Here is a 25,083-nt window from a genome sequence, read left to right as displayed (position 1 = left end):
AGTCAATGAAAGTAATTGGATTTCAAAATCTCAAAATCCCATCCAAATTGACTTGTTATTAATTAAAAAGATTGTAAAAATACCAAATCTAAATAGAATACCTATTTTAAAACATGTTTTCGAATATTTAGGTGTCCAATATATCAGAATGCAGTGAACATACAGTGAATTCAGCACTTCCAAATTCAACAGCGACATGGCCAAATTTACAAGAAACAATGCAATTCGAACGGGCTGCTTCGGCAATAGTTAATGATCGACCACATACTATCTCGTCTGGTAAATAATTTTGAATTAATTTTGTAGATTTAGAATAGATTCTAACAATTTGTTATTTTTTCAGCATACGAAAAAGGACATCAACGTCCCGGTTTAACTGTTTATACATTCCAAGCTCCTGAACAGAGTCATTCACAACCAGCAAGTCCAACAAGTGGACAAACATTACAAAGTAATACAACAACTTCCAGGTCAACAACTCAGATTAACAGTAAACAACAGCCAATTTATGCTCGTCCTCCATTACCGACTGTAAGTCTTATAAATATTATTTCAAGTATCAAAAATAAATTTCTAATTAATTTTTTGTTTTGTTTTAGCGATGTTCATCCTTGGAACGGCCTAATGTTCCTGCAAAAAGTATTGCACAAGGTGTTCGTGTTCTTCCACCGACTGGTCTTTTAGAACATAAATTATTTGCAAAACCAAGCTCACTGCCAGCTCATATTACAAAAGGTAAATTATTGACTTTCAAAAATTCCAAGTTATTGATCTACTCTTTGGTATTCATGTAATATTTTTGTTGAATTTGGTTTATCTAGAAAGACTCTCGCCGAGGTTAACCTACAACTTCTTAAGAATTCAATCCGTATTTTAAACACTCCTTTTTCAATAAGATCCAGTGAATCGTCTCTAAACAAATCATGTTAACGTACAAATAGAAGATTTCGACATAAATAAATTATTATTGAATGATAAACTACGACATCTGATATCCTCTGATTCAGAAAACCGAACTGGAAAGTCAAGAGACGGTTACGTCGAGTAGGACTCTCTCTCTCCCAAAATCCCGTAATTAGTGCTCCAGGGATTGCACTAGAAATTTTAAGATTATATTTTTAGAGAAATTATAGTAGTAAAAATCTAATGAATTTTATTTTTCGCAGATGTGCCTCAACCCACTTACGTCAATATGCATGATTTAGCAAATTTAGCAGCAAATAAAGCTCAAGAACTACTACCTCCACCACCGCCAGAATTCAGTACATCGTCAACAATGAATTCAACTACAACAATAGCCGTGGAAAATAGTAAAACATCGACGCCTGCTGGAGCAGCTGTACCTGCAACACAAGAAGGCGAAAAGGATGGGAGTACAAGTGAGAGCTCTTTAGAATCATCTAGTGGCTACGGAAGTCAAACAACATTTCCAGTTGACGATAATGGTGTATCCGGTGAAGGTAAACTAATAAAAGAAAAAGACGCATTTTAATTTTATCACTTTACGCTTAAAATAATTTTATATTTGAAGAGTTTTGTATTGTCCATTTTAAAAATTCGAAGCATTCAGAAAGAAGTTTATTTTATTTACAAAAACTCTTGAAATATATTCATGTGAATGTTTTTTATCTGTATTTTTAGTTTGAATATGTTAGAAAATTTTAGTTTCTATATAGACACGTTCGTTCATTGCATGGGTTTTTTGGTTTTTCTGTCAACACTAGTGAGACATTTAACTTACTTAATTACAACACGCCACAATCGTACTCATTTTGTGATTTAATTATACTAGTGGTAATCCTGGCGTAATAAGAAAGAAAAAATCAAAGCGCTAAAAATCCAAAAATTTTTTTATGTTTCATTTGTTAATAATTATAATATATGCAACATTCGCCCTTTACGATAGCAGCTTATTTATAAAAAACTTGCTTCGCTGGGTAACTTAAATTTTAACATGTACTTAAAAGATGACGGTAAAACAGTAAACTTTTGTTTTGAATTTCTAAATCCAAAATTGAGGAAATTTCATACAGTCTTTCAACCCCTTAGAGGATGAATTTCTAAAAATCCCTTGCACACTTATGTCATTTAAGGAACGTTTGTGCAAAATTACATGCTTCTAGACCCAGCGATTTCATCTGTGCGTTAATCAAACAGTCAGTCAGTTTTTTCTTTCAAATAAGCATGATATATCGCACCGCCTTTAAAATTTACTAGGACCGCCCCTAATAAATTAGGGGCGGTGAAGGTGGTCAACACCACGATGAAGGTGGTACAATAATATCACCTATTATGATTGTGTTAAGCACTGCATGAATTTTTAGAATGATCGATCTTACTGCGTGAAAAATTCTCATTGAGTCTAAGACCTTCACGTTTTGCACAAAAAACTTAACAGCATTATTTTTGTCACCCAACATTAGATTCTGATTATTATGTAGACGTGTGTATCTAGCTAGATTTCCTAGATTTCAAGATTTTCATAAAGAAATCTTAAGACGTAATATTTTCAATTTTTAATTAAACAAAACAGTATCTTTGAAATTAAAAACAAACAAAATTTTGTGGAAATTCTTGCAATCCTTAAGGTAGCTTTTTGAAAGTCTAAAAAGTATACTTTTCAAATACAAATTTTCACATTTCAAAACATTAACTCGATTATTTGCTTGAAAACATTTTAATTACTAAACACTGCATTAATTCGAAACCATTGTTGTTAAGATTATATTAATTCGATTCGAGTTACATTTTTTTTTTTGTGTGACCTCCAATTTCATGGCAATATATCTTAATCTTAATAATTTTAAATACATATTTGGAAACTTTTTCTTGTACAAGTTTCCAATGTGCTTAATTCTTCAAGGTATCCACTTTCTTGCGCGAGTATTATTTTTCTTCAACAAAAATTAATGGTTTTGAAATGTCTGACCCAAGTAGGAAAATCCCTTCGTCGAATTCACTTAGGTTAATCGCTTCGCTTAGTACGAACCGCTAGATTTAAACGTGCGAATTCTATAATCTTAACATCATTTGTTTGTCTTGGGATGTAGTAGAAAAGCCTAGTGTAGTAAATTCTCCCGATTTGTATTTTATTTTATCGTGATTAAAGAGGAAACTGGGTTTTAACAAAAATCCTTTGAAAGCTATCCTTTCTGTGATCTAAACGTACTTCGTTTTAAATCTTCCAACCAATAATTTCAGCAAAACCATGTAAAAGGAACTTTCTTCTTCGAATTTTGTCACTTCGCTCTTTTAAGGCAATAGTTTTGGTACTCTCTATGTGATATATTTTGTTATTTAGACTGACCTCGAGGGCCACAAGCTTTGCCTCTTTAATCACAATAAAATCAGTTAATTTACATCCAAAACTTATTATCAGAGAGAGTTCACTACAATTGGTTCTCGAATCAGTAATGCCATAAAAAATTACGTTTACAATTAAAAGCATTTGTGTTTCTGTTTCTGTTTTTTAATTTTTATTTCTGTTTGTAATGTGCTTTAGTGTGTTTTTTTTTTGTTTGTGTTTGATCATGTAGATTATTCGTATAACAAGTATTGCACCCTACCTCGACATACTACTGAAGTGATCACTGCAACCATGACGATGCCAAGACGACGGCCACTTTCAATGTCAGGTAATTTGTTTTCTTGGAAATTGTTCTTTATAACATTTGTATGATTGTGATTGTCGTAGAGTAGTAGATTGATTTTTGATACTAATTTATGTACGGCAATAAATAAAATTCTACGTTTTCTATGTTGTAAGTAGAAACATTTTGTTTTTTATTTTTATTTTTCTCGATCGGAATAATATTTCCAGCATTTCGAGAGTATTAAACGAGGCGAGTATTTGAAGAGAAATCATCTACATCTATAAATAATTTTTTTTTAAATCCAGTACATAATAGAGTTTGTTTCCATTTTCCTCCAATTTTGATTGCTGAAATCAAATTTAGATATTATTTTTTGGCTGTGATTTCCAAAATGTTGGACTTCCAGAGGACATTTGAGGGGCGCCCAAAATTTAATAGGCGCCTGACTCTAAATAATTTTTTCCACTCCCTTAAAATACGAAATTAATCAGGTTTATTGAATTGAATACTAATTAGTATTGGGATAGTTTGGTTTACTTCCTAAGTCGAAACTTTGTCTTAACTAGAACCATATATATAAGACTGTAAACTTATTATATACTGGATTTTAAATTTCATTCATTTTAATATTCATAAAATTAAAACATTGATGTCAAACTTATTTGATGAAATTATTAATTTTTTTAGCTCTCTATTCATCAAGTACAATTCGTAACACACTTCTTCGTCGCGGTTCAATTCAAGGTATTCGTCCACCACCGCCTGTGCGTCGTACATCGTCAATTTCATCCACAACACGATTATCACCAGTTGGTAGCCTTGAAAACTTACCACCGCCTCCAGCATTCTTGTTAGAAGGCAGTGCAGCTGGTTCACCACCAGCCGTTACGAATGCATCAACACCATCACGACCTGGTATAAATGTTGCCGAAACTGTTAAAGCATTGACTGAATTAAAACATACACCAGCAAGTCCTGGTGCTACACGACGTAATTCTCAAATTCAACAGCAACAACAGCAACCGCAATCACCAGTAGTAGCAAATCAACCAATTCCAGCTCAAAATGTTCCACAATTTAGTTCATTCCAGCCACAGCAACCAATTAAAGTACATCACAATAGTATTTATGCACAACCTAATCAGGTAAGAAAAATTCTAAATATTTTATCAATGAATTCATCCGCTCTCAAAATCCAGGGTCTCTGAACACTCAGAGTCTTGAATTAACCAGTTAGAGATAATACTTTCATCCTCGTAAAATTAAATTCGAAATTTAAATTATTTGGTCCATAAATGTCTCAAATCTGGAAAGCCCGATTATGTTTTAAACTATTAACTCAGTTTTTTTGTGACAGGTAATTCGTATAAATCCAAATAGTAGTCCAAATGCAATACGGCGAATAACATCGACACGATCACAAAGTGCTGATCGTCAACCAGTGGTAAGTGGTGTAGGATCAAGTTTTATAGCTGCACTTAGTGCTAAACTTGCGCCATCATTAAGTCCACGTAATTCACGTCGTCATTCGGAAGATCAAATACAATTTCCAAATACAAATATATCAACAACACATCATCTTAAATCATCTGTGGGTGCCACACAAGGATTTTTAGATACATTAAATGCAAAATTAGCACAAAATCATGGATTAACACAACAAAAAGCGTTTAAAATTCGACAGCTTATTAATAGTCGTGCGCAGGTACATTTTCGCTAGTTTCACATAACAAAGTTTTTCATTTTATCGTTTTCTTCATGTTAGATTTGGATGACAATAAAACAAAATTTCCGAATTATTTTCCTCGATTAATTAACGAGTACTGTAACAAATAACCTAGAAATTTTGTGTAATGTCTCCAAGTTTTTGTCTTTTTTGTTTTCCATGTTTTTTTGTTTGTTTTGTCTCGCATTTCCATCTTTTTAAGTTGCTTTAAAACATTTTTTTGTGTCGCTTTTCAATTTTCACACTATTTTATGATAATTAAATTTTTTTTAGTCATAGTTTAAGGAATTTTAAACCTTTCATTTTGTTTGAAGATTTAGTCTTTTAACATTTAAAAGACTCGAACTACTGTATATGGAAAATATGAAAATTCATTCCTGTTATCGTTTCAGGCGTTAATTATGCGATTGTATATTATATAGTACCTTTTGAAATTCAATGAAAATCGGGAACTTTGCGAATGAGAATGATAAGAAGAATATTTTCCCAAATTCGGGCGAAATTTGATCGAAAACCATTTTCCATATACAGTGGTCCGTTCTCGAGGTATTGCGGTTCTGTTATTAAATTTTTGTTTTATGTTTTCAGCCGGATCCAACTGTGTGCCACGAGTCATTAATGGATCAGATAAAACGTGGTGCCACTTTACGTAAAGCTGCAAGAGTAAATGATCGTTCAGCGCCAAAAATTCGTTAAACATAATCTTGCGTATAATATTTTTTTTTATTATTAATAATTATATTTTTTTTGGCTGAAATATTTGTTTTAGTCATATATTAATGAATTTATTATTATAATTAGTAATTGTTAGTAAAATTTTTGAAAATGGAAAATGAAATAAGTAATTATTTTTTTAATAATAATAATTCCATAGAATTAACAAACAAAAAATACAATATATTTCAGTTATTTTTTAAATGATTTTCAGATAGGTGAAAAATTCGGTATGACCCCTGTCCTAGCAAACAAATAACGTATTCTGTTTGTAAAAACGGCTATTTCCACAGATACCAACCGATTTTTTCACCTAACTGAGATTATAACAAAGGATACTTTAATATTTATGTTCAAAGTATAAAAAAAAATCAATTCTAGTTCAATTTGCTACAATTCCTACAAACAAACGCCAAATTCACTCAATTCCAATAAATATTTAAAAAAATATACGTTAATCCTAAAAAAAATATTTAAAAACTAGTTTTGTAGTGTTAAAAACAATTTTTTGAAAATGAAAAAAAAAAAGAATACTTTTTTGTAAATAACAATGAAATAATTTTTTAAGTTTTTGTTAAAAAATTTCCACAAATTTTATTATTAACGAAAGAAAAACAAACACCGCTGAGACACATTGTTCAATTTGCTCAAATTCAGAATGCCAATCGAATAGAATCAATTATAACGAGTACATCAAAATAATTACGGGAATACGGGATCAGAATAAAAATTTAATTTGGAAATAGCAATGGAAATCAATTTTTTTTTTTGTAAGAAAATTCTTTAAACTTAAAGAGACGTTGTGGAAACTAATGTCTTAAAACTGATGATGTAACTCTCGTTTTAATTTAATGGATTTTTTTAAAACATTCTTGTAATTATTAAAATTTTGAGCATTGATATCATCAAAATCTTTTTTTTAAAGCCTAAGAACCATATCAAAGACAAAGAAATATTGATTTGTGAAAACAAAAAATTAAAAAATCGTCTTCTCCAAGAATTTAACCATTTTCGGACTTCGGTACATAATTTTTCGGACATCGGAACATTATTACTCGTAATAACTAACATTTTGATTGCACATACTCCTCAGTGTTTCATTTCAGGATGATAAAACTGTTTGAGATATTGATTCAAAAACTAGATAGAGCAAGCTATCGGATCATAAATATTTCATTCAGATTCAATTATTTTTCGCCGAAATATATACCTGTTTTTAGAAATTTCGAAAAAATTAAGTGCGCCACCTTTTTTGTGGGGCAGTATATATATGATTACGTCACAAGTTTAGAAGTTTATGAAATTAAGGGAAAAATTAAGTTTTTACAAATCAATATTTCTAGAAATATAATTCAAATCCATCGATTTATCAAGAGAAAAAAAATTATTAATATATTAATCAATGCATTTTTCTAAAATTGCACTATTTATGTATAATGCACAATTATAAATTTAATATATTAACAAACAAAAAAATCAACCTTATTGTTTCGTAATTACTTGTAAAATATATTTAGAATATTGTATACATAAATATTCAAATTTTTATTTCATTTTATATCAAGTTCAGCCCCTCTTCAATCAGTTGAGTGGTTCACGCATGTCTTGTAATTAATAATCGTTAATTTTTAGGAATTTATTTTTTAATTTATGTTATTTGAGTATTATCGTTAGTGGTTTTAGTAATTAAGACTTGTAAATTTCATTCCTGTGTTTTTAGGACACATGCGATGCTTAGAGGTGCTGCCCTGGTTTTGTACACATTCTCCCCCAATAGATTGCGCTGAACTTTCAAGTCATGGAGACTACACAAGGAGATTCAACTCAAGGCAGAAGTTATAGCGTTGTCAGTGTGCCTTTTGCACCGAAGTGTATTAAACGAAATAAATAACGAACACATACGAATATACGAACGAAATTCAAAGACATAGAGAATGGACTGAGTATTCCCTATTTAGCTGTGTGGTAAATACGGGCAATAAATCTATGTGAGAGATAAAGCGAAAGTACGCCAGTAGCTGTTTCTTTCTAGAATTTCTACATACCTATAAAAAAGAGACAGGTATTGGCCGTACAGTAGCTTTGTCTCTTTCTACAGAGCAGTCAATTTTGTACGAGTATTTCTCAGCCCATTCTCTACGTCTTTGACGAAATATAACATAAATGAGTCGTATTATTAAAATCCGGTGCAAAAGGAACACTACTGACATCTTGTTTTCGACAGATATTTGGTTAGATGGAGTTAAATCTCCTTGTGCAGTCTCCATTGGAAACATGGAGAATGGAAACTTCCATTCAAGAGATTTTTGTTAAAAAGTACGCAATGAGCATGGCATTACTCTGTAAATAGTAAATTTGTCAACATATTTTCCCTGGTTAAGGTTATTTACGCGAATAATTACGAACTATTTCGAAGCGTTGTTATTATCGATGTTAAAATAGTATTAAAAAAAAAAGCTTTAAAGCTTCGTAATTTACATTCTTTTACGAATGTATTAATACTTTTATATATTTTTCTTATAATAAAGGCTTACAACAATTCGAGTTCGTAGAAAATGTATAAAAAAAATATAAGAATTTTCCTATGGTACCAAAAAAAAAAAATTCAATATTAGTGGAAATCCAAAAAATTTATGTAGATTTAAGGGTGTACAATAAAAATGTGTAGTAGCTTCGAATAAGTACTTAGGAGAAATCTTTTTTGAATTTACAACTATTTTCTTTTGTTTTTTGTTCTTTTTTTTATGTAAAAAAATGTATTATATTCGTAATTGTAGGGAATTATCCAAACATTATTTATGTTACAAGAATGAAGCACTCATTGGTATTTTTATAAATAATTGTCTCAAATACTCTTAGTAGGCTGCGTAAAAATACACTCAACTGGTAAGACCTTCTTTATTTTTTATAAATTCATAAATTTTTGTTTTATTTCAAAATAAACGGTAAAATAATTAAGGGAATTATTACATAATAAACTCTTTTTTAATTTCTCAAAGAAAAAACCCGTGAAAAATGAAGGTTCGTTACTAAAGTCGTATTTTCGATGTATTAAATTTCTATATAAAAGGGGAGTGACGGATAAACCACGGAGAGTTAACACCATCAAAACATTTTCTGAATACTAATTCAACTCGCGTACAATTTTCAACCATCTAACTCTAATTTGGAAAGGCATTGAACTTAAAAAGTCCAAAAAAGAGTTTGAGATGCGGGCGTTAAAATTGACTCTCCCAGAAGGCATTTCAATTCGTATACGTAGTTTCAAGCTACAAACTCAATTTCGGAATCCGTATCGATACGTAAAAAACGGTTTTCTCTTTCTATATTCTTTCCGTTTGCTAAAATTGACTCACTCCTGCTCTTAGAGTTAATGTTCTCTTGAATAAACAACATTTCGTAACTAATTTATGATCATTTGATTTAAAATGGGTCGTTTTTGGGGAAAATACGTCTAAAATGAAACCGCCATTCGAGTATGCTTAATGTAAAAATGTCCCTTCGATGTGAATTAAATCAAATTCGTCGTATTTGAAGTTATTCGAACAGATTTAAAAAAATAAAAACCCATCACGTATAAAAATTAACCGATTAAGTTTTTTTTTTTTTTTAATTATCTCGAAAGATTTCGAATAAGAAATCGAACATTTTTCCTTTATGAATGAAATAAAAATTTGAATATTTTTCATAAAAATTAATTAATTAAAATAGACTGTTGTAAATAAAGTATCACATAATAATAATTATCAATATTATTAATAAAAAATACTTTATAAGAAAAATAATTATTAATAATTAAATAATAAAAAAATAATATTTGTAGAATTGTAATCGAGTCGTCCATATGATGTTTTTCATACTTTTATGAGTGACTGTGAATATTTATTTATTTTTTTAAAAATAAGTGGAAAAACAAACACACAACACACAACACACATACATACATACACACACAAAAAAAAAACACGCCTTTTTGCTGTAAAAAAAAATTTTATGGTAAACAAAAGAAAATACTAGGAAAAAATAACTTTTTTGTTTTTAAATCTACCAAATTCAATTGGTTTGGGCCGAGGCGTAGTATTTGGCAATCATTTCATAAAGGCTGTTGACAATAGGTCGTGTTTTTTCTTCTAAAAAATTATTCATAGTCGGGAATTTCTCTTTTAGATGACATGAAAAATTTTTAATTGTGAGGCAAGCTTAAAAAAGGTGAATTTTCATTAAGATTCAAATGAGAAGATGTTTGTCGCTTAATAGCTTGAAAATTACAATTTTTAAGTGACAAGTGAAAAAGTATTTGAAGAAAGAATAAGTCTTAATAAGTTTTAGAAACTCTGAAGAAGTCTTAGAAACTCTGAATAACTCAACATTTTTATATTGTCTAATTCAAAGTTATGCAGTCTTATTAAGTCTGAATTAGACAGTCCAAAAACGTTGAGAAATTCAGAAGTATTCAGAGTCCCTAAGACTTTTCAGAGTTTTTAAGACTTACTAAAACTTATTCCTTCTTCAAATATTTTTTCCACTAGAGCGGAGATTAGAATCTCATTATTTTGAGCATTCATAAACCACAAGGTCCGAACCAGAGGGGGGGGGGGGAAGTTTCTTGAAAGATAATTTCTCAACTATGCAAGTATCTTAGAAAAAAAAGTTGTTAGGCAAGATTTGAATAACAACATCTCAAATTTCCTAAAATTTTGAAATAACTGTCGAATACTACGACTAGCCGTAAGGCCCCTTAATTCGATTGCAGTAAAAAAATAATTTTTTTATATTGTTATTATTTAATATTTATGTAAATAAAATCTGTAATGTAACAATTTAAGTTTATCTTTTCTACGTGCGCCAAAATACAAAAAAAATACAAGCTTTTATAATGTTATTTTTTTATATGGAATAAATCGAAAATTAAATTATTAAAGCATAGAAATTTATTACAAAAAAAATAATTGCAAATTAATAAACGAATAGAAATATCGCTCTATTGTATAACTTATATAAATGTATACTGGGGTGCTCAAAAAAATTTAACACTCTGCAATTCTACACATACGAAATTGGATTTTACATACTCAAATCGATAAAAAAATAATCCATAATTTTTTCAAAGTTAACTTATTCGAAATTTAAAAGCTATTAAGCAGCGCATGGAGTTCTATTAACGTAGATAACTTTGGAAACGCAGGATACTTTGATGTATATTGGCGATTAAATCGAATTTTTGAAACGAGAAATAATTAAAATAGTCATTTCTTAAACTATCGAAAATTATCGGACTAAATCAGAATTTTTGCCGCCTCGATTAATGTCAACAAAGGTCCACACTTGGTATTCGATGAGTAACGTCAAACTGGCGAATGAAATAATCTTGAAATCATAATATATGCAATTAAAGTCAATTCGCCAATCTATCGCCACACATCGAAAACGACTAGTCTTTTAATTAACGGTCCACATTCTGTATTCGATGAGTATAAACAAATCCGCAACGAATACGACGAGTATTTTAATTAACAGTCGATTGAGTGGATTGCGATAATTAGACGACTTTGAAAAAAAATTAACTAGATATTTTTGTTTATTTGAGTTTATAACATACATATCCCTGGCTGAGCAGTGCGCTAAGCTTTTTTGAGACTCCATGTTTGCAATTTTAGGCAATTTGATTATTTTTGACTCCCCGAGGGAATGAATTCCTGGTTTGTATCTGAAAATAATCAAATCACCTAATAAAATGTATTTTAAAAAAAAAGATAAACTTTAAATAATTTATTTATTAAAAAAAAAAACCGTTGTATAGGAGTAACATAAATATAGAAAGAAAATTATTAAATGTAATTAAAATTATTATCGGAAAAACTATCATTTTTCAACCTCATTCTTCGAGAATAAGGTTTTTTGATAAAATGATAAGACAGTTTTGTATTTTACATATCAATCAGAAAAATACCATCATTCTAGACTTCTAGAGTATTCGATTTTTGCAAGACACGTATCTACATTAAATGGACATGCCGGTGACAACAACGAGCATTCTCGTTTACTTACAATATCGTTCGATTTTGTCGCCGACAAGCGTCTGGCTGAAAACGAATACACTTTCAGGCCACATAGGATTATTTTATTTGTACCGAAAAAAACATATACGGCCTATTTTTTTTTTAAAGCATCAAATTTTTTCTATTTGATTTTAATATTTGGCGTATGATTTTGTTTTAAACTTCTTAAGCTAAAATCAAAGACATTTAGAGGGCACGTAAACGTCTCAAAATTTACGAACTTGATAAAATATGAATTTCTTTTAAAAATGAATCCTTATTTGTTTGATGATATTTTACGAAAATGTTTAAAGACTGTTTTGCTGGAAATTTGATTTTATTATTATAAGGCTTTTTAAATTTGAGGCAAGCTTTAATCCTCCAGACTGATCATCTTTCGTACCACAATTGAAAAGAAAATTTTAAAATAAGCGTGAGAGAATCTCGCTACGCAACCATTCGAAAGGACAAGATTTCCGTTGTAAAACTCAATAAAGCTTTCAATTTTCAAAGTGTTATCCGACAGATACCCTTTGTTGCGTGTCGGACAAAAAGATTCGGAATATTGGAGTATCGAAATCCTTAAAAACTGCTTCTCAAAATTCCAGCTTCTAAAGTTCTAACAGAAGAATGGTATGCTTTTCTAAAGTCGAATCCGAGAAATTTATCATTTTATTTATGGCATAATTTATAAAATAGAATTTATTTTGATAAAAAGATTTAAAATAAATATACACGAAGGTACAGTAAAAGTTAAAACAAGTTTTGTTTTAAATATTAAAAAAAAAAACTGTCGGTCAATAATAAAACAAAAAATTTTCAAAAAATAATAATTATTAATAATGTATTTAAAAAACCATATTTTTTAAGGTATTCAAAATAATATTTAATAATAATAATAATAATTCGTCCTATTCAATGTGTGTTATTGGAAAATGTAAAGAAAAAATATCTTAATAAAAATATTAAAGAAAATGTCATTTGAAGTTTTCATTGATTCCTTATTTTTAAAATTAAATTCATAATTCAGCAGTCCATTTTTCTTTTCAGAACAAAATTATTAATTAATTATTAAGTAAAGGTAAGTATTATGTTAATAATGTAGTTAGTTATCCACAAGTGGGGCAGCTGTGTGGTTATAGCACTTGCCTACGAAAACAAAGAACACAGGTTCGTATCCTCGTATGGTTAATAATTTTACTTTTTAATTAAATGAATTTTTCCTGATTTTAAAAAATTTCCCCTCTTTTTATAGTTTAAATTATTTATATAACCCACCCTCTTGTTATAAATAATGTCAGTTATACATATGTCGTAAATCACTATTCTGTCAGGGGGTGGGAATTTAAATAATCATAATCTATCTCACTTTAAAATCATGTTCTCCTTTCTGTAAAATATTAAAAAATTTGTACAAAAATGGCTTGGTTGCGCTAAAATTTGAAACTTTTTAATAGGAGAACATGTCATATAGCTTATCTCACTCATATTCTCCTATTACCAAATATTAAAATTTGTAATAAAATTCGCTCGTTAAGACTAAAATTTGAAAATTTGGTAATAGGAGAATATGTTATATATTTTATCCTATTTTTATTTATAACATATTCGCCTATTACAAAATATTAAAAAAATACTTATTTTACTTGTTTTTTGTTGTACATGCTAAAATTTAATGTAAAATGGATGTTTTATAAGATTTTGTAATAGGAGAACATGTTATTTATAAAAAATAAATTATGTTAGACATGTCATAAATCAATCAGACACTTATGTCATAAATCAATCTTTCAGTAGGTGGAAATTAAAATGTCAAAATATACCACGCTCTCTTATTACTTATTGCTTTTGGTTTTCATAACAAAAAAGGTGACATTATATCGGCATAATAACGTATATAATCAAAAATTAACCTGGGCAATGCTAGATACGAACCGAGATGCTCAATAACCGGAGGCGGCTGTGCTAGCCACTACTCCACCTTTGACATATTATATATGTCAATAATGTAAAATAAATACCTTTTACTTACCTCTTTGCAATAAACTTGTTTTTCTTAAACTTAGTATTTTTTTTCATTAACTGATTTTTTTTCATTAAACTTACCCATTGTATTTCTTTTTACTTACCTTTTCAATAAACTTAACTATAAATGAATAATTGTAGTAAGATTTTGTAAAAAAAGTAGGTTCTGTTTGATATTCCTGAAATCGATGTAAATGATAAAAGATAAAGGTAAGTATAATATTGAATAATAATAATTAAACCAAAAAAATTTATGAAAACTGGTGTCATAGACAAGTGCTATACCCACACAGCTAGCCGGATTATACATAACCATATAATTAACTTAATTAATATTTACCTTTACTAATTAATTAATCTAAAAAAAAATATATAACGATTTTTATTTATTTATATTAATTTTTATTAATTTAGAAAAAATGAAAAAGTTGTTATCTCGAAAATTGGTTTTATACTGTATAAAATAACCATTATTATTCATTCATATTTATTTTAGGTGAAATATATATAATCGAAATAATTCAATTATGGAATTTATATTATGCTAACGCCCCAATTTCCAAAGTTTTCGTAAATAAAAATGTTGTAGGTTACACTAAAATGAAGCCATTCACGAAATTTTGTGTAGTAGTAACGTTCCTTGCATATATGATTGTTGACACAATCATTATTATGAAAAAATAACATATAGGCAAGGCACGTTACAAGTAATTTTTCTGTTTCTGAAATAAAAATTTTAATATTTGGTAACAGGAGAATATGTTATTCAAGTGATATTACCATAGACATAGAAGATTTTACATGTCTATGGATATAACAGCATATTAGGTTGGTATTGTTTGGTTCTAATGCCGTTGGATTGTCAGCACTGATATTACTAATACACTTTGTCTCTTTTGGTTCAATACAATATCCTATATATCTTACTCATTTATAATTTTATATTAAAGACACACCTCCTATTATTTTTTTTTTTTTATACTTTAATATCCATAGACATGTAAAATCTGCTTCGTCTATATATTACCTGTTTAACATATTCTCCTAATAAAAAATTTTAAAATTTTTACTTCAAAAACCTAAAAATAACTTGTAATGTGCCTTGCCTATATGATATTTTTTCATAATTTACACGTTTATTTAGTTAAAATAATAAAATTTTATAAGAATTGGTAACAGGAGAATATGTTATTCAAGTGATATTACCATAGACATAGAAGATTTTACATGTCTATGGATATAACAGCATATTAGGTTGGTATTGTTTGGTTCTTATGCCGTTGGATTGTCAGCACTGAAATTACTAATATACTTTGTCTCTTTTGCTTTCAATACAATATCTATATATCGTACTCATTTATAATTTTATATTAAAGACACACCTCTTATTATTATTTTTTTTTTTATACTTTAATATCCATAGACATGCAAAATCTGCTTCGTCTATATATCACTCTCTTTAACATATTCTCCTAATACCAAATTTTGAAATTTTTACTTCCAAAACCCAAAAATCACTTGTAACGTGCCTTGCCTATATGATATTTTTGCACAATTTACAACATTTACTTACTTGATTATAAATAAATATCTTCTTTATCTCACATAAATAAGAAAAACAACAACAAAAAGTTAAAATTAAAGTTTATTTAGTTACTTTTTAGTTTTTCTTTAAAACTATATTGTGCACAGTATTAAAAATATAAATTTTAAAATTTATTTCATATAATTATATAAAATCTTTATTTATTTAATTAACATTAAAAATAATTAATAATTATCACATAAGTAGTACGTTTCATCGTTTTCATTAAGTCTTGCATTTATTTATTTTTCATCTATTCATCTTCTTCTCCTTCGATGTCATCGTTAAGTTTAACAGGCGTTATATTGCTGCTTGTCTGCAGATTTCTCGTTACAAAATACAATATACTAAAAAAAATCATCAAAAAAATTACAAATTTATGATTAAAGTAAGATAATTTTTAATTTGCGCAAATTATTTTCAAGGAACACATTCAGGCATCATTTTTTTAAATTAAACTTGAAGTTTTGTTCCTTCCACAGGAAGGGGAAGATAACATTACGAAAGCAATATCAAATTACAGAACTAGACTACCGAGAATTACTAGATTTTATTTTCAGAAATTATTATGGAAATCTATAAAGCATTAAAAAATCTTGCAAAGTATCTTTCTCACAATAAAAGGGATTTATATTCAAACTTGCTTCATACCTATCTGCTTCGATGGGTTTAAAAGAAACGACCACCGCGTTATAACCTTCATCTCCCTTCCTTTCAATTTGTATCGGATGCCTACATCATACAAAGAACGCACTCTCCATTTCGTACTAATTAAAACAGGAAGAGAGCCTGTTTTCAGTAGTTCCATTTTAGACTACCAGATTACTGACCATTTATCAACATAGACATTTAATTTCAAATATTTTGTACTTTTATAAATTTATGAACGCCATATTCTTACAATGCCGTAATGCCAGTGTTTCAGAAAATACAAAATGTCTTCTAAACTTGACAATAAATAAACTACGTTCAATCCGAGGAGATACCGAGGCTACGGTACGCTACATAGAGAGAGTGAAGGGTTCCAGAAAGAGTGAAATTGAGCCAAGTAGTTTATGGACGCTTGAAAATAACTTGATTCATAATAAAACACTTTAACCAAGATAGTGGTTGTCCAGTAAATGCGTATTATTAATTTGCGCAAACTATTTGTACTCATAATTATATCTTACCAAAATAATACTATAATTAATAATTCCGTGGCAGCACATAAAAGATAAAAAGCCCCTGCAAACGTCGTTAATGTATTATCATAAATATATGTATACGTTGGTGCTGATATTAAGGGCATAATTGCTTCTAATGATGCGGCCATTGCAAATACTTTACCTGATAAAAAAAAAAAACGAATTAAAATTAATTAAAATTAATTACCACATTGGCCATAAGACCATACCATGGGACTAATTATTGTAAAATATCTAACTTAATAACAAAATTATAATTACTCTAACCTTGTTTTAAAAATTTTAATGAACAATAGATAACTTAAATATTTTTAACGTTCCGTACCAAAATTTACAAAACGAAACTTGAATCGCTAGCGTGTTATTAAATATTACATAAAATTTGTATTTACCTAATTCCTGTTCAGGTACCATGCGTGATAATAAAGTACGGCACATTGGACTTCCCATACCTTCAAACATTCCAACAGGAATTGCTGCAAAAACAAAAAAACACAAATTAATAAATTTTCAATTATAGAATGAAAACTACACTTAAATGAGTGTAGCTTAAGGAATTTCCAGAATGAAAGTACTTATCGATAGACTCTAGAAGTTTAGATCACGATTCGAGGGTCAAAGCACGTAAAACTTACTGTCCTCTTAGCTATTTTTTAGGATATTAAAAAATTCTCTCGAAAGAATTGAAAAAAAAAATAGGAGGGTTGAAAGAAATGTTTTTAGAATCCAAAAAAATAGCACCATGTCTTTTTGTTTTCGAGATATTAATTTTGACCTAAATTGTCAAAATTGAAAACTTAGGCATTAATTATCTCATGTTTTAAACGGTCAACAGCAATTTTTTTCGTAAATCCAATACAATTTCTACTGGTTTTTATAAAATTTGGTTAATACCTTTAATATAAAATAAAGTTGGTTAATACCTTCAATATAGTTAAATCTGGATTGGCGAGCACAATTTTGAGTGAATTTAAATGCTAAACGCAACTTTTTATGAGAAAGTCACTTTTTACGTCGGGATCTATGAACCGATCACTTTATAACCGTGACTGTTGAATGCTTAGTGGCTATCCAACGTAGAATTTAGCAGATATTTATTCTATGACACAGAAATATCCAATGAAATCTATGAAATCATGACAGAATGACAGATTTTGCAATGAAAAATCATAATTTGATACAGTTCATTGGACATTTCTAATTTTCCCTTTATTTAGTGAGTTGTCTAATGCGATTATATACAGAGTGAATCATTTTAATCGATTATGAATTTAATCGAGGAACATGGGGGGGGGGCTTTTTAGAGACCTTGAATATATCTTTCAAAATCGTCTAAAATTCACATCGCCTAGGAGCTCCGGAGAATTGCATTGTCTAGAGGCCCAGGCATAGGTTAATCCAATAAAGTAAATTTTGCATTTTATAAGAAAAAACTTTCTAGTTTAGAATGATCTTCTATGTCTTAACAGTAACGAGCGCGAAGCGACTTTTAGATAAATCAGATTTCAAGATTTTTCTATATTTTAACTATCTTACAAGATTATTTCACTGATCGATTAAAATGGTCCACAATGTATACCTGTAAATTGAAAAAGTATTTAAAAATAAAACTTACTCATATACATTTGCCAACTAGTTTGGGCAAACGCCTTCATAAAGGCAACTGAAGCTGCTGAGATAAACGATACCAGACCCAATATCACTTCAGATACATTCAAAAGTTTACTAAATATATAAATAGTGAGCATTGATCCAATAATACCCGTAAACGAAGTTATTGCACTATAAATACTTTGCTGTTGTAAGGTCCAATGAAACTTTTCCCGTACAAACAAATAATCCAATTGAAAGGTACCATCCATTTTAAATAACATTAAGCCCAATGACATAATAATTAACCAAATCGCTAAACGACGATTCTCTGACCGTTGTTTAAAACATGTTGACCACAAATCAATCACCAAATTACAATCAACCATACTAAATAAACCGCCTGGTTCATCTTGATTTCGAACTGATTCTGGTACCAAAAATATTGTATACATTACGGCAATAAATAACATAAATGCGGCTGTACCAAAAACCACTGAATAGTTTGTTGCCTTTAAAAGTGGAGCGCTACTTAAGCCACCCACTATGATTCCGAATGAAAGCATTCCTTGTAGTATACCAATTCTAAAACAAAAACAAAATATTTAGGTTTTTTATCATTTTAACCTGTCGGAATGAGTTGCAATTTTGTGATTCAAAAAAGACGTTACCAGTGTGATAGGGAGCACAAGTTGAGGGTGATTCAATTCAAACTCAAATTTATGACAAACATTGAAGTCTCTCACCTTACGGCACGATTATTAACCGGAACAAGATCACTTATATAACAATAAATGCCAGTTAACATGGCACTAAATCCACCAGAAAAAGACATTGGTAAAGCTGATAAAACGATAAAAATGGGTGATGCATTCGGGATAAACGTTAATGTAACAATAATACATAAATGAATCATATAACCAATTAACGGTAATGCAATTAATGGCTTCCGTCCATGTTTATCAGACCATGGTCCCATAAACATGCCCAAAGTTGCTGGTATAATAGCTCCTATCACTGTTGATGACATTGTAAATAATGATGCTACCACTTGTACTTTTTCTTCTAAATCTTTTATCGAGGTATCATTTGTATCTTTTGAATTGAGCAAGGCACATTCGGTTTTATTGTATCCCAGTGTCACGTAGCATGTACGATATACGATGAAATCGGTAAGAACATTTCCTGCAAAAAAAAAGACAAGTTAGAGCAAAAATTACACAATTAATCCACATTAATTTGATATCATTACTCATATAAATTTTGGTAAGGGAATATAATCGAATCTTTAACAAAGAAGTCGAACATTTGAGGGTCTAGCTTAGCATCAAGAAACGAATACAAAGGTGGGGAGAGATGTTTTAATCAAAGTCAAGAGGCTATAGATTTTCTTGAGACACATAGTCTAAGAAATGGTATAAGGTCGGCCTTCACCCATCTGATAAGCAGATGAGACATCATATGTTTATGAAATTTTATTGATCGATAAATACGCCTGTGATAGCTTGATGAATTTCGATTGATTAACAGATTGGTGTAACACGACATTTATAAAAAAAAAAAAAAAACATTGATTAAAATTAATTTAAAAATAGTCATGAACACTTTCCGATAGGCAAGCTATCATATGCGACTTTATCAATCAATAAAATTTCATAAAAAATTTGTTTTATCAAAAAAAACATGTCTCAGATGGGTGAAGGTCAATCTTACACCGTCTCTAGACTAGAACACTCTCATTTTTACATCGGGATTTAAAAATAAATTGTTCAATTATTATTTCGTTAATTAAAAATAATCACAAAAAAAAGATCCGTTATTATCAAATTAACTTTTTTTTTTGTTTGGGTTCATTAATTATATTTATAAGCGAGGAGCCCGTAACAGTAAAACTGCTCTTACACGGATTTCGAAATTTCGCACATGAATCAATGCTATTTAACGATAGATACAATATGGACTAGGTACTTTGTTTTTTCATTTGTTCGTTTTGAGTTCTACTTTCGAAATATCTCGGTGTGACAGCTCAAAACTTTACCAAAATATCTGTCACACCAGTAATAATATTATTATATTTTTGCCAGGATAAACCCTGGCAAACCTAGTCCATATTGTACCTATCGTTAAATAGTATTGATTCATATACGAAATTTCGAAATCCTTGTAAGTGCAGTTTTACTGTCATGGGCTCCAGGGCTATTAATATTTTTTATAGTTCACTTTCAGCTTAAAACATTTTAAAATTGTAATTATAGCAATAAAAAAAATTATATAGGTATTAGCGGAAATAATCGTAACAGCTTGATAAATTTTTTATTGAACCGATAAATTTTATAACAGTTTTTCATAATATACCTACGTCCTAGTTCCGCAAATGACCTAAATAGTTTCATAAAACTAACTTACGGAAATCGAAAAATTTATCATAAAAATGGAATAGTTTTTGATTAACGTTCTCTTTAAAATATGCCAGTTTTTTTTTTATTTATTCAAGTTTTGCATAAACTTAGAACCTTAAATGAAAATGTCTTCATGGTAGACATACATTTCGGGACATTTTTATAAAATTTATCGAATTTTTTGTTGCAAATTAAATAAAAAAAAAGTATAAATAGTAATTCGAGGTAAACAAAATAATCATGATGGCCTCAACAAGAATTTATTTACATAGACAAATATTTAAATAGATTTTAATGGCATTTAAATTTATCGGAAAAGTCCATTAATAATTATGAAATATTTTTATTTGAGATAACAACAAAAATTTAATGTATGTATGAGCCATTATTAAACATAAAAGTGGTTAGAGTGATTACTTTGACAAAAACCACATTATTTCGGGTTCCGTTACAGAAACTCATAGCCCGTGATTACCCAAGACTACTCTCTCTATAAATTTAGCACCTCATACATTGACAATGTAAATCGCTTGAATAAAAGCCGCGAAATATTGGATAATCAGATAACCATGACCAAGAATATATATTAAAAAAATTATCTAGAAAATTTACTGTGAAGTATAAAAATTATTTTAGTACTAATAAAGTTGGTACAAATCGTTAAACAAAACAACGGCGTAGTTATGTGTGCCCTTGTTGCGCTCACAAATGCGTCGATTTAGAACCACGAAACCAGGTAAGCGGGAGCCCGTGACAGTAAACCTGCACTTAAGAGGATTTTCACGCAGGCATCGATTTAGACTAATTTTAATATTGTGAAAACAATCCGCCTGGCTAGAATCCGTTTCAAAATTTCATTCTCGCTCTATTAGCTTCAAAGGATTCAAATTTAAAATTCAATGAACTGATAACGCCAAATTATCCGCACTCGTTTTTTTTGCAGTTTTGAGACTACACGTTGTTGATAAATCGACAATCGAATCAATGACATTTATTTTGTGGACTTCTTGAAAAATATCAGGTAATTTTTACATTGTTAGCTTATTTCTAAAATTAAATATGATAAATACATGATTTCCGCATTATTTCCATATCATAATAATAATAAAACTAGCAAATTTAAAAAAGCGAGCGCGTTGATAAGAAATTAACATTCTATGTCATTTACAACAGTTGACAAATATAGATACTGGCATAGAAAATGGGATACAAGTTTTCAAAATTGAATTATATTTTTTGTAATGAACAATCCTTTTTATCCTTTGTTCATCATGACATCAGAACTCTACACAGTAAACTTCTGCGCGAGGGATCTAAAAAGACTTCATGTTTTTTACTAAAATTACGTAATTTGCAAATTAATTAAGTTTTACGATATCCACCAGCAGGTTTGGCTAAAAATAAAGAATTATCCTTGAAAAAAATCAATAAAAAATTTACGCTAGAAATAAATTTCAGCATTTTCTGTCAGTCTCTTTGATTTTATGAGTTCTTTCAAAATCCTTTAATTTCCTATTAAATTTGATTTTTTGTAATAAAATTTTATTGAACTAATTAAAAAGAAGTTAATTTCAAAAAAAAAGAAAACCAACCAGTTTTTTTATAGCCCCAGGTAGGATACCTACCACTGACGTCATTTCTTGCAATGTATTAAAGCAATTGTGTAATCAGTATGCAGTTTAATAAAGCTTGAGGTAGATCAGACCGGTGATATCAATTTGAAAAATGATCAATTTTTGTACAACGCGTTTAGCAGAACAATATTCATATAAAATTTGACATTTCCAAAACCGCATTACTTTCAAATGAAGGCTAATTCAAAACGGCTTCATGTTTAGGGCAGGCCCATCTATTATCCTCTTTTCCCCAACTGTTAGTTTGAGGTTTTTAACTGCAATTTTACCAAAAATTTTAAATAAAAATTTGCTAAATCACAATTAGTAATGAATTTAGAACTTTGGAACTGGGTGGCCCACATATTTTGTCAATCAGTATCATATTTAATATAAAAATAATAAGTAATGGTTGAAATTTCTAATATTTTATTTTATTTCACGAAAGATGATATATTTTCCAGGAAATAAAATTGTTTAATGTAAGCAGTTTGCATGTAAAAGAAAAACTTTTATCTCTTATCAAAAATCTCTTTCTTGAATCATATTCTTATTATAAATCAAAAGAATTTGCAAATCTTATCAATTTTTTGAAACAATCAAAAACTTTACTAAAGTATTTTCATTCAATTTGTTTTGTTTTATTAAAGATTAGCAAAAAAAAATGCTATTGTTAATTATATAAAAATGGTCTGATCTTTAATTATTAATCATATTGAAAATCTCTAAGTAGTAAAGTTTAATAAAAAAATTTAAAAGAAAATTTAAGTTTATTAAAAGTTTAAAATATGCGTTAATTTATCAAAATCATCTAAAATTTACACGGCATTATATCAATTTAAATTTGAAATTTAAATTTCATTTAATTGTTTATTATTTGCAGGTTAGTTCGTGCAAATCTTAGACCGATTAAGGTGCAATTAGAATTTCGTCTAGTTAGTATGTAATTATTTTTAGAATCCTAAAATTTACAATTCACCTGTTAAACTTATAGCAAAACACATTAAACATAATGGAATATCCACATCGATTTTCCATAATCTTCGTTGTGATATTTCTTGAGGCATCTTATCACAGCTTTGTTGTAATTTTCAATAATTAGCTTCTATGATGACTATAACAACATAGTATTGTTGATGAAAATTTATTTATATTAAGTAGATAATTAACTATCACTGGAAAAATACCATGATATGTGAAAAGAAAATTGTGAAAGTACACAAAGAACTACAAAAATACACAAACTATTCGTACACAAATACGAATCACAATAATAGTTGTATACATGAATCAGATGACTTTTGTATGTAAATAATAAAATGAAATCAACATTTTATATATATTAATTGCAGACTATTACTAAACTTTGAAGGCCATCGGCTGAAAAAAAAAAAAAAAAATGACATGTACATTTATAATTATGAACCTCTCTAGGTTATAAAATTCGTGGTCTATGGATAACTTATATAACTCATCATTTTTATATAGTTATTGACGGAAGCCTGAATGGTTCATGATCAATTTATGAAAAAGTAGTGGTTAACTAAAGAATAGTTATCACCGACTGACATTTCAAGGTTTGTTTCCATAACCACAAGTCACAAGTGCACTTTTTATACCATGCATATATGAAATATACATAGTATATTAAGTTTAGTCCCAAGTTTGTAACGCTTAAAAATAATGATGCTAGGAAAAAAATTTTGTCATAGGTGTTCATAGAATCACCTAATTAGTCCATTTCCGTCCGTCCGTCCGTCTGTGGACACGATAACTCAAAAACGAAAAAAGATATCGAGCTGAAATTTTTACAGCGTACTCAGGACGTAAAAAGCGAAGTCAAGTTCGTAAATGAGCATCATAGGTCAATTGGGTCTTGGGTTCGTAGGACCCATCTTATAAACCGTTAGAGATAGAACAAAAGTTTAAATGTAAAAAATGTTCCTTAACAAAAATTAAACAACTTTTGTTTGAAACATTTTTACGTAAACATCACTGTTTACCCGTGAGGGCCCCAATTAGGCGAAAATTTTATAGTATGTGTACAAACTATACACTAAATGTCGGTCGGTAATGCAGAAACCTATAAAGTCATTTACATATGCACTATACTTTATTAGTTATGTATATGTCAAATGTTTGTATATGTGTAATGTGATAAAGATATCAACACTGACTATGTATGGTATTTAAACAATTAACTCAGTCAATTGTTTGTTTTCACTTGTTTAAAGTTGATTTTATATTTGTGGGATGTACACATTTAAAAAAAAAAAGCTAGTGTAGTGCCACTTTTTCATAAATTGATAATGAACCATTCAGGCTTCCGTAGTTATTATCATTATACAGAGTGAACATAAACTACTGAATAGGGAATGCCACTGAACTTGAAAAATAGTGAAATAGCTTTATTTTTCAGCACCGATGAAGTTTTTTTCTAGGCGACATATTTCGATAATTTATTATATTAGAACTCGACAAAAGTAAACGAAAAGTATATATATAATGTTTTACAGATGATCAAAATGTAACTATAGAAAAACACACAATTACGGTTAAGTTCGACTTTTTAGGATTTAATGCCCTTTGAAACCTTTCACTTATTAAGGAATA

The 25,083-nt window shown here is 29.0% G+C and overlaps 2 protein-coding genes across 6 annotated transcripts in view; one reads left to right on the top strand and one right to left on the bottom strand.

Moving 5' to 3' along the window:
* Nucleotides 1-6,030, top strand: part of LOC123300967 (protein MTSS 1) — a 141,835-nt gene extending 135,805 nt beyond the window's left edge. For 2 of the 5 annotated variants that reach the window (XM_044883659.1, XM_044883657.1), the window contains 8 exons: nucleotides 132-279; nucleotides 344-531; nucleotides 600-735; nucleotides 1,167-1,460; nucleotides 3,537-3,635; nucleotides 4,281-4,738; nucleotides 4,951-5,298; nucleotides 5,908-6,022. In XM_044883659.1, coding sequence (XP_044739594.1) covers nucleotides 132-279; nucleotides 344-531; nucleotides 600-735; nucleotides 1,167-1,460; nucleotides 3,537-3,635; nucleotides 4,281-4,738; nucleotides 4,951-5,298; nucleotides 5,908-6,015 — 1,779 coding nt within the window. In that variant the 3' untranslated portion in view covers nucleotides 6,016-6,022. Of the gene's footprint in view, nucleotides 1-131; nucleotides 280-343; nucleotides 532-599; nucleotides 736-1,166; nucleotides 1,461-3,536; nucleotides 3,636-4,280; nucleotides 4,739-4,950; nucleotides 5,299-5,907 lie in introns of all 5 variants that reach the window. The other 3 variants (XM_044883661.1, XM_044883660.1, XM_044883658.1) reach the window with 3 other exon arrangements.
* A 9,820-nt stretch (nucleotides 6,031-15,850) lies between these two features.
* LOC123299941 (solute carrier family 46 member 3-like) lies at nucleotides 15,851-23,745 on the bottom strand. Its single transcript, XM_044882363.1, has 6 exons — nucleotides 23,450-23,745; nucleotides 19,205-19,643; nucleotides 18,484-19,043; nucleotides 17,261-17,344; nucleotides 16,854-17,010; nucleotides 15,851-16,028 (listed from the first exon to the last, which is right to left on the bottom strand). The coding sequence occupies exons 1-6, from the start codon at nucleotides 23,535-23,537 to the stop codon at nucleotides 15,935-15,937; spliced, it is 1,422 nt and encodes a 473-aa protein (XP_044738298.1). The 5' UTR covers nucleotides 23,538-23,745; the 3' UTR covers nucleotides 15,851-15,934.
* Between the last annotated feature and the right edge of the window lie 1,338 nt (nucleotides 23,746-25,083).

The sequence above is a fragment of the Chrysoperla carnea genome, chromosome 5, assembly GCF_905475395.1.
Source record: "Chrysoperla carnea chromosome 5, inChrCarn1.1, whole genome shotgun sequence".
NCBI classification, from domain to species: domain Eukaryota; kingdom Metazoa; phylum Arthropoda; class Insecta; order Neuroptera; family Chrysopidae; genus Chrysoperla; species Chrysoperla carnea.
This window is presented reverse-complemented; position numbering and strand designations above follow the sequence as displayed.

What these genes read in the sequence shown, in the direction of transcription:
- LOC123299941 (XM_044882363.1), bottom strand. Translation starts at nt 23,537, where the DNA reads ATGCCTCAAGAAATATCACAACGAAGATTATGGAAAATCGATGTGGAT. An exon ending in TAGTTGGCAAATGTATATGA is followed by an intron (nt 17,345 to 18,483) that starts GTAAGTTTTATT and finishes TTGTTTTTGCAG; the next exon opens with CAATTCCTGTTGGAATGTTT. An exon ending in GGTACCTGAACAGGAATTAG is followed by an intron (nt 17,011 to 17,260) that starts GTAAATACAAAT and finishes TTTTTTTATCAG; the next exon opens with GTAAAGTATTTGCAATGGCC.